Here is a 17,680-nt window from a genome sequence, read left to right on the forward strand (position 1 = left end):
AAGACTACCTTCATCGTGGTCACGTCCTCTACCTGGACAACTAGTACACTAGCCCTCTTCTCGCTCGTTATCTTCACATGCATGAAACGGGAGTCTGTGGAATCATGAAGGTGAACCGGCGTCACATGGCCAAGGTAGGGCAGAAACTGCTCTGAATTGCCACCACCTTCACGCCATGACAACAGGAGTTCAGGAAACCTTTGAAGGGTTTGTGAGGGAGCTCACAAGAGAAATGTTTGCACGCTATGCTGTTGAAAGGCCCCAACATCGCACCCGCACTGCCCCTATTGCCCAAACTCCCCTGAGAATATCCGGCCGCCATTTCCCCACTCCTATCTCTCCCCAGCCAAACAGACCTAGGCCCCAACGCAGGTGTCACGTGTGTAGCAATTCCCGGGTGAGACTCACAACACAAAGGAAGGACACCCGCTATGAGTGCGTTGAGTGTGACGTGGTTCTCTGTATTCACCCATGTTTCAGCGAATATCACACGTTGATGCAATTCTGATATGGTGTGAATGCGATAGGACACTGAAACTATGAAGTAAATGCGACAGACAGACGCTCAGTGAAATTATCAGTCATGTTGATCTCCAAATATTAGTATAAAGTGCATACGGGTATAACATAAGTGCAAAAATTGTGTGTAAGTGTATAAATATGCTGTAAGTGGAAACATACATAGCGAGGGTTTTATGATATGATATTCTGTCGCTCAGTGCAATAAATATGGCCCGTAAATATATAATTATTATTATTGGAAATGCTTACTGGTATATTATAAGTTCAAATTATTGTAAGTGCTGAAATATATTCTAAGTCAAATATTCATAGCGTGTGTATAGAGATGCGATATCCTGACGCTCAGTTGAATCAATAAGGCCCGTAATAATGAAGATAGAAGTCAACAAGTGGGAAAGTGTGTAATATATGTGAAGAATTAGTATATAAGTGTTTGAGTATTATGTTGGTCGAAATATTCATTGCGAGGGTATATTCATGCGATATTCTCACGCTCACTTGAATAAATAATGCCAGTAAGTATGTACAGTGCAGTATAGGGGTGTAAACGTGTGTAATATAAGTGGGAAAATATAACTGGAGTGAATAAATAAAGTAGAAGATGAAACACGAGTGTTTGAGATTGTGGTTGCTACGTGAATATGCACTAGCATATCGCTAAATGCCCTCATAATGAATGTAAATAATTGAAAACATTTACAGTGGTGGAGGAAAGGTTCTATGTAAAGGGGAAAATAATAGGAAAGTGATAAAACAATTGGGTATGTTGAAATACGAGTCATAGCGAGTGCGCATAGTAAGCATATGTGCGCTAAACTTATGCTGCATTTCATCATAATGAATGAAAACATCTGAAAACACTTACAAACAGTAGAAATTGGTAAAATGTCATTGAAACAGAAGTATACAAGTAGAAAAAATGTTATGTTGACTGATACAAGAAACTTATCATATAGCATGTTATGACTCGGACCTAACTCGCTATGCTCACGCGATGGTACAATGCTTATTTTTCATATATATGTGTCTGAAATCCATTATATTGCTACTGTTATTGTTTATTGTTCAAATTCAATAAATATAGAGGTGTTGTGTGTTGTTTCTCCCAGTATTCCCTACCATAGAAAACGTGAGCGCCTGACACGTCAATCATAGAATACGATACCTGGCGCGGGGGACCTCACCTGTTCCGACCACTTATAGACCACGGTAAACCCTTTCTTGGTGATTTTCCTTCGTTTCTCAACCAAAGCGGAAGTTTTAGCCAAAAAAAAAATTTTCCAAAAAGGCTCGGGACTGGGGGATGTCGGAGGTGCAGAAAACCTCGGGACTTGACGGGTTAAACAGGCATGCCAACACTACCGATTGAACCAGAGACGAAGCGTTTCACATCTTATCCGACCCCAGGGTGCCGATACTTTTTTTTTCAATGGTACATGGGGACACGAGTTTTGCCCAACAGTCTGACTGGCCTGAGTATCGATCTGAAGGTCCTCCAGTTGTATGCTGGGTCTGCTGTCACTATTACTGGCTTCCAAAACGTCACTGTAATGGGTCTGTGCGAGAAGTGCTACTTACAGAGATTCTCCATTATCCTTTCTCTGCCCTTCCAGCAAAACTGAATCTTAGTTATGACCCATAATTATTTTTCAAATTATATGTATGGCTCCTGAACATTAAATGAGAAATGCTCATGCATAGGAGAGGTCAAGTACTACTGTACAGTATAGTAATTTTATAGCAAATAAAAACACGGCATTCCAGCTTACTTGTATGGCTTAGTGCACATCCGCTCCGCCAAGCCAGCTGGTGGACAGAGTCTCAAGGTTTCTGTGAAAAGGAAGAAAAATTACTGCAGTGTGGTTACCAATCCTTTTAACCCCTAATCGTACAATGTGTAAGTAAACGACCTTAATCTACTTTGTATGTTGTCATCTACTGCATCTACTTTTATGCCAAACAAACTTTAGCACGGTTCATACAACTTACTTTGGTTGTGAATTCACACATTTATCAACAGGCTTTTTATTTTTATATCTTTATTTGTTATAGTAAGGAATTGGATCAGAAATCTGCCATACGAAAGACTGAGTCCCAAAGAGAATAATAAAAAAACAAAAACTATTTTACTAAATATATAATTGATGTTAAATTTTGCTAACTCTGCGAAAAGAGAAAATTAATTATGACCGTGGGTATGACACTATGTCTGATATCCATATTGCTTAGATATTCGTTAACAATATTGATCATTTTCAATACAATATCTGGTCACTACAATACACAGCTCATAAATCTACCCCGAAGTCTTTGGGGTCAATCCATTTCGTATTCGTTGTCTGAAGTACTGAGTTAAAAATAATCTGTTTATCTATTGCCAGACGCCTTAACCCCTTAACCGCGGGGCGTCACTTTCGTGACGCTTGGGAGCAAGGGATCATACCGCAGGGCATCGCTTTTGTGATTCTGTGTTATTTTGAATTCACCCGGGCTTCCAAGTGGGGGCTTGTATCATCTATCAGTACTGCCAATGTCCAACACTAGTCAGCACTCCTAATCTCATCTGTACTCCCATCCATTGTTGACAATTTAGCCATTTCTCCCCGTTCTTGACTCCCCTCCCTACCCCCCCTCCATTACCCTATCCTCTCACCTGCCCAGCCGTGCTACGCTAAGTAAATCTTCCCTGGAATTTTTCACTGATTTCATCCATTGAAATAAGCCCTATGCCCTATTCTTATACCAAATAATATATACAAGAAAGAAATAAGGTAAGTGAGAGTGCCATACACCTGGAATTGGCTAATTATCACCTGACAACACCTCACGTGCACTCGTTCGCTAATTTTCGCTGTTTTTTTCCCCTTGAAATATGCCATATAATCTATTTTCGTAATAAATATACATATAAGGAGGGAAGGGAGAAGCCTAAGTGATATTTACATTCACCTGGAACTACCTAATTTATAATGTATTGTCTAGATTTCCTGCCAAACATTTCAGTGAAATACATAGCTGTTTCAAGAGCTACATTGGTAGTACAGAATATCCCCTAAGTAGGCCTCTACCCGGGCCGGCCCTCCCTTATCAGTTCTCTCTCATCTTCCGAAGAGGAGGTACGCGTCTGTTCCTCTTGCTGACTTCAGGGCCTTTTTCACCCCCATGCAAAGGGCCCTGTGACCTTTACCCCCTACTGAACCTCGTGTGGAAAGAGGTAAAGGGCTGACAATTGATAAAAGAGTGACTACGATCTTTCTATTGAGTAAAACAGTGCAAGTGGAATTGTAAATAATGTGTAAATAATGTGTAAACAGCAAGTGAAAGTAATGAATGTAAATATACGTGAACAATGGAAAATAGTTTTATAAGTTACTCCAAGTGACAGTGCATAACACAGTGTAAATAAAATAGAAATGTAAATAACGTAAATAAAATAGAGAACGTAAATAGAAATGTAAATGAGTAGTAACATAAGAATACGAGTATACAGTATACCCTAGGAGTAATGAAAGTGAAAGTTTCACTCTAGCATGTCTGAATACTATGAGTTATGAGAGTGAAGATGAAAGTGACATTCACTCTCAATGCTAGTATACAGGACGAGAAAGTGAATGCTACGTATTTTACTGAAAGAAATTGAATCCCTACAGTGACAATAAACTAATACTACTGAAGGAAACTTATGGATAAAGACTGTAGATATATAAAGTGTTATATAGTAATAAAAATATAAAGTGTGAGGGGTTTAATGAATAATAAATGACAGACTACCAAGAGCGAACTAGCGCAAGTGCGACGGTCAGACGCGCTCGTAATTTTCATTGCTTTCACAGTGTTTTTTTTTTTGGAATATGGATCCCAAACTACTTGAAAATCATAGAGTAGTGTTTATAGTGTTAATATCTGGCTGTGGTAATCATATTACGGGTTGTTGGGAAGTGTAAAGTGGAGACTTCGTTACCCAACTTCAGAGGTCTCCACAAGTCCTACGGTAACGGACGAAGGCTCAACAAACATTCCAGGAGAAAGCTGAAGGTATGTGCCATAAGCATATATAATTTTAATATTCTAGGACTAATAACTGATTTTTGGCAAATATTTTTTGAGAGCCTGTCGGAGCCCGAATAACCCCGCGGCACACGCAAAACATCGGTAAACATGCCCGCGGTGTAGGGGTTAATCCCATACGGAATGGCAACAAACAAATCACCTCCACGTCGCCCTGTCCCCCGCCATTTCACTGCCCTGCTCCCAATTCGCACTCCCCTCTCTCATATCTCTCCACTCCATCCCTCCATCTCATCCTCGGCCTCCCCCTCCCTCTCCCCTCCTCCCCTCACTCACATACACACTCCTCGTCAGTCTCTCACCCACCATCCTCCTCTCCACATGGCCAAACCACCTCAGTGTGTTCCTCCTAACGCTTCCTATCTCATCCACATCCACACCACAATGCTCCTCATTTGTCAGCCTGTCTCTCCATGTGACTCCACAGGCTCCTCTTAAATAACTCATTTCCTCTGCTCTCACTCTTGACTTGTGTCCTTCCAACAACGTCCAAGCTTCACTTCCGTACGTTAGAGTTGATGACACAATACTGTCACGCAGAAACTTTTTCACTTCCATGCCCACTTCCCTGTTTGTTATCATTGCTTTCAAGGAACCAGCAACCTTTCTTCCTTATTGTACCCCTTCAAGCACTTCACCTTCCAAACTTCCATCCTTACTCATCACACTCCCAAAGTACTTAAACGTATTCACATTTTCCATCTCCTCACCATCCAACCACACTGTACATTCACTGGCTTCACCTCTCTCAAAGACCATCACTTTACTCTTCTCTACATTCACCTTTAGATTCCGTTTCTTACACACTCAACAGTATCATCTGCAAACAACAGTATAGGGAGTTTCCAAAACCTACCCTCTCTCACTAGGGCCACTCCAACATCCACTGCCCTACCTTGTATCTCTTTTATTACCCCATCCGTGTACAGATTGAACAACCATGGAGACATGACACATCCCTGTTTCAACCCAACCTTCAAAGAGAAAAATTCACTCAGTTCACCATCCACACGCACTGCAGCCTTAGCACCATCATGCATACTCTTCACAACATTCAACAACTTCCCATCTACTCCATATATTCTTAATACTTCCCACAATCCTTGTCTATCCATCCTGTCATATGCTTTCTCCAAATCCATGAAGGCCGCATACGACTTCTTTCCCTTCTCTAGAAATTTTACTCTAAAGATCTAAGAATGAATATCTGATCTACACAACCTCTTCCCTTCCTAAAGCCTCCCTGTTCTTCTCCAACTTATTCCTCTGTTATTTCCCTAACTCTGTCAATAAGTATCCTACCATACACTTTTCCTATTACACTAAGGAGACAAATGCCCCTATGATTACCACACACTTCTTTTTCCCCTTTTCCTTTGTACAAGGGAATAATTATACCTGACTTCAATCCTCCGGGACTCAACCTTCCTGCCAGGCCAACCTGCACATCTTCCACATCCATTCTACTACTATCTCTCCCTCATGCTTCAGCATTTCACCACACACTCCATCAATTCCTGGGGCTTTCCCCAGTATGCCTTTCTTCATTGCTTCCACAACTTCTATCCTACTGACTTCTTCCTGGCTTCTCACCTCTCTCCTTCTCCCAGCCATTCCCCAACCACTTATACTCGCATTACTTCCATTCTCTATGTTCAACAATTTCTTAAAGTGTTCTCTCCATCTGCAAATAATACAGCTGTTTTTAATGAAACTATATACAGTTACCTTTCAATTAACTCGTAAGTATTTTTTGTCTCTGATGCCGGCGGTGGCTCAATCGGTAAAGAGGTGGCTTGCAGTCCTACTGGACCCAGGTTCAAAATTCCGCTGGGGCAGGGAACAGTTTAAGGATTTGAATTTCATGAAATCAGACTTTACTGATCTACCAGAAGACCCGCTGACATGTCGTAAAAATACCCTCGCTAATACCAATACACCAGTCCTGTATGAGACAGCCATAGCATGAATTCAATATGGACGGTGGGTATTAGCGCCGAAGCGGTGACATGTAGAGGTGTATGGTATGTAGGAGGACTACTGGGCCTTGAAAGCAGGCTGTGAAGCCTATGCCCAGAGTCGGACTCATAAAAAAATAATAATAATAATAATAATAATAATAATATGTGCATACAGAAAGTGCACTAAAAATACATGTACAGCCGACAGCATAAGTTCGTCCCTCTCAGCGTGCGTGATACGAGCCTGTTGATCTGGTAACACTGTATGAGATAGAGTTGACAGGTACGCTTTAAATGGCTAATATTAAAGAAATGTGTTCGGAGATAAGAACACATTCCCTAATGATAATATTAATTTGTAGCAGGTGGGATAATGTTATTGTGAAATGTTTGACACTGGTGTATGAAGATTCTTTGTTACGGACACAGACGCATAGGATTATTTGGACTGGACTGATGTTGCCAGCAAGTATTATATGAAATATTATAGAACGATTGCAGACCTAAAGGTGAGGTTGCAAGAAAACACTAATTACGATGTCAGTTACACACTAAACAAACACAGAAACTGCCAGTTCGTGTTTCGCCAGTATGCGGTTTAGTTTTACAAGTTAAATCACTTCCTTTTCCGACCTCTCTCCCCACCCGTCTCTTCTCTTCCTAGTCATGCTTTGCCATCATTCACGTTTTATCGTTAATGCTGAATACCGTATGTCTGTAGATAAACTGTGGGAAACAATATAAAAGTGTCAAATGAGCTTCATTTCCTCCTCCATCGCTTGAAATGTTATCCATGACTTGAATATAAATGTTAGTAACATGAATAAATCGTCACTGTGGTGGTTAGGAGACATTACTCGTCACATTATATAACATTTATATAACCATCGTTAATTCAGTGCTCCAAATACACTCCCTTTCCACCCCCTCGCCGTCTCCTCCCCGCCCCCTTCCACTGTCTCCATCACTTCTCCCCCCTCCCTTCCCCCCCTCTACCAGTACCCCTTGTTTCTCTCCCTCAACACCCCCAACCCTTCCCAACGATTTCATTTAACTGACTCTGCTTCTGTTTACCTCCCTAACTAGATCGGTTCTTCATAATTTGAATACAGTTATTACCATTTACAGGACTTTGAGTCTTAATTGTAATGACATTATAAACACAATACTCGTGCATGTTATATTGCCAACTGTATTACACACAAGTAACCAAATTACTTACATAACAATATGTCCATCGTAACTATCAGTGTTTAATACCATCCCCCCCTTGTGGATTCCTTCCCTCCCCGCCTCCTTCCCGCTTTCTGTATCCCTCACTCCTCCCTTCACGTTATAACATATTTATCTGTGTCCCAGCTTGTAATATATGTAATCCCTTCCCTCACCCAAAGTATTCCTGCTTCCATAATCCCCCCCACACATTGTGTTCCGCACTAAAGTGAGACCTATGAGATACGTCTACTTATATATAATTTAAAACAATATGCCATCGACATACTTTGATCTGAACTCCCTCAACGCATGATCTTACAAGGTCAGAGAATGCAGTCAGCAAGATTATCCCTATCATTCCATTCCCATAGCTGCATTGCATGGTTAGAACAAAAGGTAACGGCATGGCTGTCCGTCAGCGCCCTGAACATCTGTTCTGCAACTGCCGATATTATCGATACAGGAGTGACAAGGACTCGGATGGATAGGAAGCGAACCTTTACCATAATTAACCCTTACACCGCGACAATCTCATACTTCCACTTACATCTGCCTGCTGTCCGGGCTCATGACAAGCATATTCCGATAAGGGCTTAATCTACTCATCCAGAGGGGTATAATCCCCCTTCATCGTATATTACGATGATTAAGGTAGCCAAATGTATGAGGATACAGCTTCTGTGACTATCATCTATTTTGCTATATTTAATCGTAACTGAAGATCTACAAATTATCACCAAGAATACTGACAGTACTTTTAAGAAAATATTTTCTGGATGCGTGTAGATCATACAACATCTATCTATCTATCTATCTATAGCCCGACGCCCTAATCCCGAAAGGGTTGTCGCAGACAAAACGCCTCCAAGTAGCTCTGTCACCCACCATTTGACTCCCCTCCCCCCAACTCAACCCCCCCTCCACCATATATTCCTCTCAACTCCATCCCTCCACCTCATCCTCGGTCTACCCCTCCCTCTCCCTCCCTCCACCTCACCTACATACACCCTCTTAGTCAGTCTTTCATTCTCCATTCTCTCCACATGTCCAAACCACCTCAGTCATACAACATACGCAATGATTATTTTTCATTTTATACTTTCTTTGGTGAAAAGAAGGACGTTTGTTCTTCATATTTTATGTATGTTGGGATTTATAAAGTAAGTGTAAGCAAGATATTAATGGCTAGAGGAGGAGAAATAAAATGATCATTAAACTGAGGCACTGACTGCCGTCCTTTGAACAGTTAATGCCTCTTGACCGCCATTGTCACGGTCATTTTAATATTACACATTATTAAAGGATACTATACAAAAACATGACCCAAACATCGTTATGTTGTTCGATTCCCGAGACAAAAATGAAAAAGGGAGAGAAAAAGACATTTGAAATGACAAGGGAGAGAAGTTGGGCAGGGTCAATACAATAACACGGTGGGGAGGGATTCGGAGTGTTGCAGGCTAGAAACAAAGGTTACTGGAAATGGGGGCGGAGGGAGGGGGAGAAGTGATGGAAACAGTGGAAGGGGAGGGAGGAGACGGCGAGGGGGTGGAGAGGGAGTGTATTTTGGGCACTGTAAGAACGATAGTTAGGTAAGTGTTACATAAATGATGACGAGAAATGTCTCCTAACCACCACAGTGACTATTTATTCATGTTACTAACATTTATATTCAAGTCATTCATAACACTTCAAGCGACGGAGGAAAAGAAGCTCATTGACACTTTTATATTATTTCCCACAGTTTACCTACAGACATACGATTTTCAACATTAACGATAAAACGTGGATGATGGCAGAGCATGACTTGGAAGAGGAGAGACGGGTGGGGAGAGAGGTCGGAAAGGGAAGTGACTTAACTTATAAAACAAAATCGCATACTGACGAAACACGAACTGGCAGTTTCTGTGTTTGTTTAGTGTGTAACTGACATCGTAATTAGTGTTTTCTTGCAACCTCACCTTTAAGACTGCAATCGTTCTATAATATTTCATATAATACTTGCTGGCAACATCAGTCCAGTCCAAGTAATCCTAGGCGTCTGTGTCCGTAACGAAGAATCTTCATACACCAATGTCAAACATTTCACAATAACTTTATTATCCCACCTGCTGCAAATTAATATTATCATTAGAGAATGTGTTCTTATCTCCGAACACATTTCTTTAATATTAGCCATTTAAAGCGTACCTGTCAACTCTATCTCATACAGTGTCACCAGATCAACAGGCTCGTATCACGCACGCTAAGAGGGACGAACTTATGCTGTCGGCTGTACCTATTTTATAAAAGCAGCCGTGCCCCCCTTCCCTGTGGAAACTTGCAAGTAATCAGGGAAATGGAAATTGCTGACCGGGTTGTTTGGCTGGTGGATGGAGTGGTTTCATGGGCGTATGAATGGATCGACAGGCAAGGTGGTTAAAGTGGAAGGAAGGGTGGCTGGGATTACAGGTAGGGCGGACTGAGTGGGTGGGATAGGTAGGTGGGGTGGGCAGAGTGGGTGAAATGGGTGGGTGGGTGCCCGTGCTGGATGAGGTGGGGTGGGCGTTTGTAGATGGATGAGTGTATGGGTGGGTGGATGGATGGGCAAGGTGGGTTGGAGGGTGGGTGGAAAAGGTGAGCAGTTTGGTGGATGGATGGTTGGGCGAGGTGGGGTGGTCAGTGGTGGTGGGTGCGGTGGGCCGGTGGGTGAGTGTGTGATTCGGTGGGCTGGCTGGGTATGTGGGTGGGTGAGCAGGGTGGGTAGGAGTGTGGCTGGGTTTTGTGAGTGGATGGATGGATGTGTGCTCTCGCAGAGGACAAGATATGAGGTGGGCTTACTACACTGGGTAAATATGTGGGCTCGTGGGCTGATCAGTAGGTGGAAGTGGGAAAATAGGTCCACTGGCAAATGTCAATGACGAAAATATATGCATGACTGGAATAAGTTCATGTGAGAAAATAGATCCGTAGGAGATTATGTACTTTGAGGAAACTGGCCTCGGGAGAAGAAGGTCCAATGAAAAAAAAAAAAAAATGTCCATGGTGTTAAAAGGATCATGGGAGATAATGGTCCATGCAGGGATTCGGTGTTTCCCCGTGTGGAAAAAAAAAATGTTTCATGGGAAGGATAGGTCTATGTGGATAATAAGTCTATGGAGGGAAAATTGGTCCATGGGGGAAATAAGTCTATCTGGAAAATAGGTTCCTTGAAGGAAAATACATCCATGGAGGGAAAACAGGGTCATGTAGCAAAACAGGTTCATGAGGGGAAGTAGGTCCCTGTAGAAAATATGTCCTTAAGGGAAAAAGGTTCACTGGGAAAAAAAAAGGTCTTAGGGGGAAAAAATTTAATGTGCCTATGGAAGGAAATAGGTTCATAAGAGAACATAAGTGAGTCAGGGATGACCCCTCCTGAGTGCAGCCAGAGACAGGCTCGTGTGCTAAAGTGTGACAGTTTGCATGAACCTCAAATTGATTAGGCAGAACGATGAATACTGACAGTTGTTTAGAGAATAAACTGCATAAAATGGTACAGTAGGGACAACAAGTTGCTGGTTCACTATCAGCAGTGATAAGGAACAGGGAGGTGACCTTGCATGTAAACAGGTCATCACTGGACTGTACTGTCATTCCCACTCGAATGTATGGATGTGAACCTTCGAAACTGTTGAAAAGACAAGTCAAGGATGAGAGCAGCGGAAATGAATTGTCTGAGTGAAACAAATGGAATAACCTGGGGAGATAAAGACAGGCAATAGAGGAAATGAAGGACGGCTGAGGTGTTGGACTAGATGTGCTAGAACGCATTAAGAAAAATTGTGTTGATATTGTTTGGCCATGTTGAGAGAATAGCAGATGATAGACTGACAAGGGGTGTACTGTATGTGAGTGAGCTGGAGGGGAGAAGACAGAGGGAGGAGACTGAGGATAAGGTGGAAGGATGGGTTGGAGAGGCATATGAGAAGGAGTCTCAGTTGGAGAGAGGGATTTTGAGTTGGAAAGGGGGCAGCCAGATGGCATTGGACAAAGCGACATGGTAGCAATTGGTTGCCACCTCTTAAAGATTATGGCATGTGGCAATAGACAGAAATATAGACATCGTATTTCTGTTGTGCATAGGTATTTATGAACGATATTACGCATTTTCATCTCATCATTACATCCAATACAAAGATCATATAACCACTCATCAGTCTCTGGCTCAATTGGTTTTATTATCGGTCTTTGGAGTTGACTGAGGAAAAATGTTTCATAAATGTGTTACAACTGTTTCACATAAAAATAAGTACATTTACTTCAAAAGTATTACTTTATGCACTTTTTTTTTTTATGTAGCTCACTTGCATTCAAAAAATTCACCCAGCACACAGTGTTCTATACTTCAGAGTCATCAGTCAGAATCGGCGCATCTCTGATTGGTAGCGGTTGGATGGGGCTAATACTGCTACAGGTGAGAGAGTCACAGGTACTTTTATAATTTGACCATTTAAAAAAAAAAAAAACATTTTCATAGCTTTGTAAAGACACCTCTGAAACTAGCATGGATGGATGGTTAACCCTTACACCGCGGGCTTGTTTTGCATTGACTTGCGGCTCCCGCAGGCATATTCGCGCTCCGACAGACTCTCTAAAAATATTTGCCAAAAATCAGTTATTAGTCTTAGAATATTAAAATCACATATACTTATGGCACATACCTTCAGCTTTCTCCTTGGGTGTTTGTTGAGCCTTCGTCGAGTACCATAGGACTTGTGGAGACCTCTGAAGTTGGGTAACGAAGTCTCCACTTTACACTTCCCGACATCTCGTAATATGATTACCACAGCCTGATATTATCACTAGAAATACTAATCTATGATTCTCAAATAGTTTGGAATCCATACTCCCCCCAAAAAACACTGTGAAGCAATGAAAATTACAAGGGCGTATGACCATCCCAGTTTCGATTGTTCGCCGCTAGTGTTGTCTATTATTCATAAAAACACTCACAGTTTATATTTCTGTTACTCTATAACACTTATATATATCTACAGTCTTTATCCATAAGTTTCCTTCAGTTATAGTAGTTTATTGTCACTGTAGGGATTCAATTTCTTTCAGTAAAATACGTAGCATTCACTTTCTCGTCCTGTATACTAGCATTGAGAGTGAATGTCACTTTCAGTTTCACTCTCATAACTCATAGTATTCAGACATGCTAGAGTGAAACTTTCACTTTCATTACTCCTAGGGTATATACTCGTATTCTTATAATACTACTCATTTACATTTCTATTTATGTTCTCTATTTTATTTACGTTATTTACTTTTCTATTTTATTTACACTGTGTTATGCACTGTCACTTGAAGTAACTTATAAAACTATTTTCCACTGTTCACGTATATTTACATTCATTACTTTCACTTGCTGTTTACAAATTATTTACGCATTATTTACAATTCCACTTGCACTGTTTTACTCAATAGAAAGATCGTAGTCACTCTTTTATCAATTGTCAGCACACGAAGTTTAGTAGGGGGTAAAAGTCACAGGGCCCTTTGCATGGGGGTGAAAAGTGGCTGAAGTTAGCAGGAGCAAACAGACGTACCTTCACATTGGAAGATAACAGTGAACTGATAGGGGTGGGCCGGGGTGGCCTACCTAGGGAAATGCATTACTACCAACGTCAGCCTCTTGACAGCAGGTAATATATAGCAGTGAAATGATTGGCAGGAAATCTAGACAATACATTATAAATAAGGTAGTTCCAGGTGAATGTAAATATCACTTAGGCTTCTCCCTTCCCTCCTTATATGTATATTTATTACGAAAATAGATTATACAGCATATTTCAAGGGGAAATAAACAGCGAAAATTAGCGAACGAGTGCACGTGAGGTGTTGTCAGGTGATAATTAGCCAATTCCAGGTGTATGGCACTATCACTTACCTTATTTCTTTTTTGTATAAATTATTTGGTATAAGAATAGGGCATAGGGCTTATTTCAATGGATGAAATCAGTGGAAAATTCCAGGGAAGATTTACTTAGTGTAGAATACAGTGTGGTGGCCTGCAATAATTAGGTAGTTCCAGGTGAATGTAAATATCACTTAGGCTTCTCACTTCCTTTTTTATATATATCTTTAATACAAAAATAGATTATAAAGCATATTTCAAGGGGAAATAAACAGCAAAAATTAGCGAACGTGTGCACGTGAGGTGTTGTCAGGTGTTAATTAGCCAATTCTAGGTGTATGGCACTCTCACTTACCTTATTTCTTTCTTGTATATATTATTTGGTATAAGAATAGGGCATAGGGCTTATTTCAATGGATGAAATCAGTGAAAAATTCCAGGGAAGATTTACTTAGCGTAGCACGGCCGGGCAGGCGAGAGGATAGGGTAATGGAGGGGGGGTAGGGAGGGGAGTCAAGAACGGGGAGAAATGGCTAAACTGTCAACAATGGATGGGAGTACAGATGAGATTAGGAGTGCTGACTAGTGTTGGACATTGGCAATACTGAGAGATCATACAAGCCACCACTTGAAAGCCCGGGTGAATTCAAAATAACACAGAATCACAAAAGTGATGCCCCGCGTTATGATCCCTTGCTCCCAACCGTCACGAAAGTGACGCTCCAAGGTTAAGGGGTTAAGAAATTAGGTTTTGGCAGTGAAGTGGCTGATTATCTTTGTTTTAACAAAGTCATCTATTAAGTAAAGTGCTGAAGCATAATAAACACATTTTCTGTAGAAAGTGGCTTGGGATATCTGAGGCTGTACTGCAGTGCACTCATTGGTCAGGCGTGAATCAGTTCAGTTAATACTCTGATATCCCCAAAATGTCAGACTGAACCATTACCACACAAAGTCAAACTGGAGAACTTTGAAATGCATAGAGATCTAGATCGTGGGTTATTTGGAGATACTGTAGCACTTCTTCCCTAGCCCCTTAACCGCAGGGCGTCACTTTCGTGATGCTTGGGAGCAAGGGATCATACCACAGGGCATCACTTTTGTGATTCTGTGTTATTTTGAATTCACCTGGGCTCTCAAGTGGTGGCTTGTATCATCTATCAGTACTGCCAATGTCCAACACTAGTCAGCACTTATAATCTCATCTGTACTCCCATTCATTGTTGACAATTTAGCCATTTCTTCCCATTCTTGACTCCCCTCCCTACCTCCCCTCCATTACCCTCTCCTCTCGCCTGCCGAGCCGTGCTACGCTAAGTAAATCTTGCCTGGAATTTTCCACTGATTTCATCCATTGAAATAAGCCCTATGCCCTATCCTTATACCAAATAATATATACAAGAAAGAAATAAGGTAAGTGATAGTGCCATACACCTGGAATTGGCTAATTATCACCTGATAACACCTCACATGCACTCATTCGCTAATTTTCGATGTTTATTTCCCCTTGAAATATGCCGTATAATCTATTCTCGTAATAAAAATATATATATAAGAAAGGAAAGGTGAAGCCTAAGTGATATTTACATTCACCTGGAACTACCTAATTTATTATGTATTGTCTAGATTTCCTGCCAATCATTTCATAGCGTATATATTAGCAGCTGTCACCAGGCTGACATTGGCAGCATTGCACTCCCACTAGGCAGGCCACCACACTGTATTCAGTTTACTGTCGTCTTTCAAGGTGAAAGCACGTCGGATTCGCGCCTGTCCAATTCCACCGTTTTTTAACCCCACACAAAGGGCCCTGTGACCTCTACCCCCTACTAAACCTCATGTGGAAAGGGGTAAAGGGCTAAGTGACTGCTGTGGAACGTGAACTGGCTAATTTGTCAATGAAAATGATAGACAGTGACTACGATCTTTCTGGTGAGTAAAACAGTGCAAGTGGAAATGTAAATAATGTGTAAATAATGTGTAAACAACAAGTGAAAGCAATGAATGTAAATATAAGTGAACAGTGGAAAACAGTTTTATAAGTTACCGCAAGTGACAGTTCATAACACAGTGTAAATAAAATAGAAATGTAAATAATGTAAATAAAATAGAGAATGTAAACAGAAATGTAAAAGAGTAGTAACATAAGAATACGAGTATATATACAAGGAGTAATGAAAGTGAAATTTTCACTCTAGCATGTATGAATACTATGAGTTATGAAAGTGAAGGTGAAAGTGACAGATTCACTCTCAACACTAGTATACAGGACGAGAAAGTGAATGCTACGTATTTTACTGAAAGAGAAATTGAATGCCTACAGTGACAATAAACTACTATTACTGAAGGAAACTTATGGATAAAGACTGTAGATATATATAAGTGTTATATAGTAATAGAAATATAAAGTGTGAGTGTTTTTATGAATAATAAATGACAGAACACCAGCGGTGAACGATCTCAAGTGGGAAGGTCATACGCGCTCGTAATTTTCATTGCTTTCAGTGTTTTTATATTTTGGAGTATGGATTCCAAACTATTTGAGAATCATAGAATGGTGTTTCTAATGATAATATCAGGCTGTGGTAAACATATTACGGGTTGTCGGGAAGTGTAAAGTGGAGACTTCGTTACCCAATTTTAGAGGTCTCCAAAAGTCCTACGGTACTCGACAAAGGCTCAACATACATACCTTCAGCTTTCTCCTGGGATGTGCCATAAGCTTATGTAATTTTATTATTCTAGGACTAATAACTGATTTTTGGCAAATATTTTTAGAGTCCGTTGAAGCGCGAATATGCTCACGGAACATGCAAGTCAAAGCAATACAAGCCCGCGGTTTAGGGGCTAGAGAGATACTTTGCCATAATTATTCATCTAAATGCTGTTTATGAAAACTAAGCCAGTATTAATACTGATATATATATATATATATATATATATATATATATATATATATATATATATTTGTGGTATGTGAGGGTGCTCACAATCCACTCACTCAATGTAGTGCTGGTCTCGGGCGTCTGCCCTGTCCTCTCCTCCCTCCTTCTTTCCTTCCATCTTCTTCTATCTTTCTTTCCTTCATTCTTTCCTCGTCCTTCTGCCTATGGGTGACTTTACAATCCCTCTTCTGTCTTTCATTCCTTCATTCTTTCCTCTTCCTTCTGCCTATGGGTGACTCTACACTGGGTGACAAGCCAAATGGTTTCCTGTACACCAGGAAACCATTTACAACGCTGGGTGGTAACCATATAACCAAATTTTGGTCCCTGATGGTTTAGTGGGTAATTTTTGTGCTCCAATCGGATTGAGCGTGTGAAGGTTTATATCTAAGGGGTGGTTGGAGTTTATTGCTCAAGTAATAACACTCAGGGATGAGTGAGGCTGGTCACTCTCATCTTAAATGTCAGGACCAACTGCCTAGCCCCGGGCTCCTACGCTCTTCATGGGGCAATGTAGGATAGGATGATGGATGGATGGACATTATATATATATATATATATATATATATATATATATATATATATATATGACATACACGAATATTAAGGTGTAATATACTGTATAAATCACAAGGGAAGATGCATTACAAAATCTCAAAAACCAGCTAGAAATACAGATCTTGCCCCATACTGGTGCGTCAGTGACGGAGACGTGAAAAAGCATTACTCTGACTTCCCTATGGCTTTCAGTGTAAAGATTTCAACTAACCTTGTATACACGCATCCAGATATTTGGCTTCCATCACGCCTTGGTACGTCAGCTCCCCTTGTTGCTTCACCAACTCCTGCAGTTCCTCACGCAGATGTTGCTGCTCCTTTGGGTTTTTAGCCAGCAGGTGACAGGCAAAAGCAAGGGTGGAGGCAGATGTGTCATACCCGGCGAGCAGGAACATCGCACACTGTGCCACTATAGCTTTATCATCCAGCACTGAAGTAAATGGAATGAAAGAAGCCAATGGTTAGACATTAAAGTAATGTCGATGGATTGGGTTATATTAGCCCTTGTATGAGGGGCACCTGAACAAAATACT

At 41.0% G+C, this 17,680-nt stretch overlaps 1 protein-coding gene across 1 annotated transcript in view; it reads right to left on the bottom strand.

The window, feature by feature from the left end:
- The window catches only part of LOC145412496 (cytochrome P450 9e2-like), an 82,406-nt gene that overhangs the window by 38,531 nt on the left and 26,195 nt on the right, over positions 1 to 17,680 (bottom strand). Inside the window, exons 3-4 of the mRNA XM_080282384.1 lie at positions 17,359 to 17,577; positions 2,292 to 2,352 (exon numbers count right to left, since the gene is read on the bottom strand). Coding sequence (XP_080138510.1) covers positions 2,292 to 2,352; positions 17,359 to 17,577 — 280 coding nt within the window. The remainder of the gene's footprint in view (positions 1 to 2,291; positions 2,353 to 17,358; positions 17,578 to 17,680) is intronic.

This window comes from Coenobita brevimanus, chromosome 93 (genome assembly GCF_032717465.1).
Source record: "Coenobita brevimanus isolate Jiangsu-jjx chromosome 93, ASM3271746v2, whole genome shotgun sequence".
Classification (NCBI taxonomy): Eukaryota; Metazoa; Arthropoda; class Malacostraca; order Decapoda; family Coenobitidae; genus Coenobita; species Coenobita brevimanus.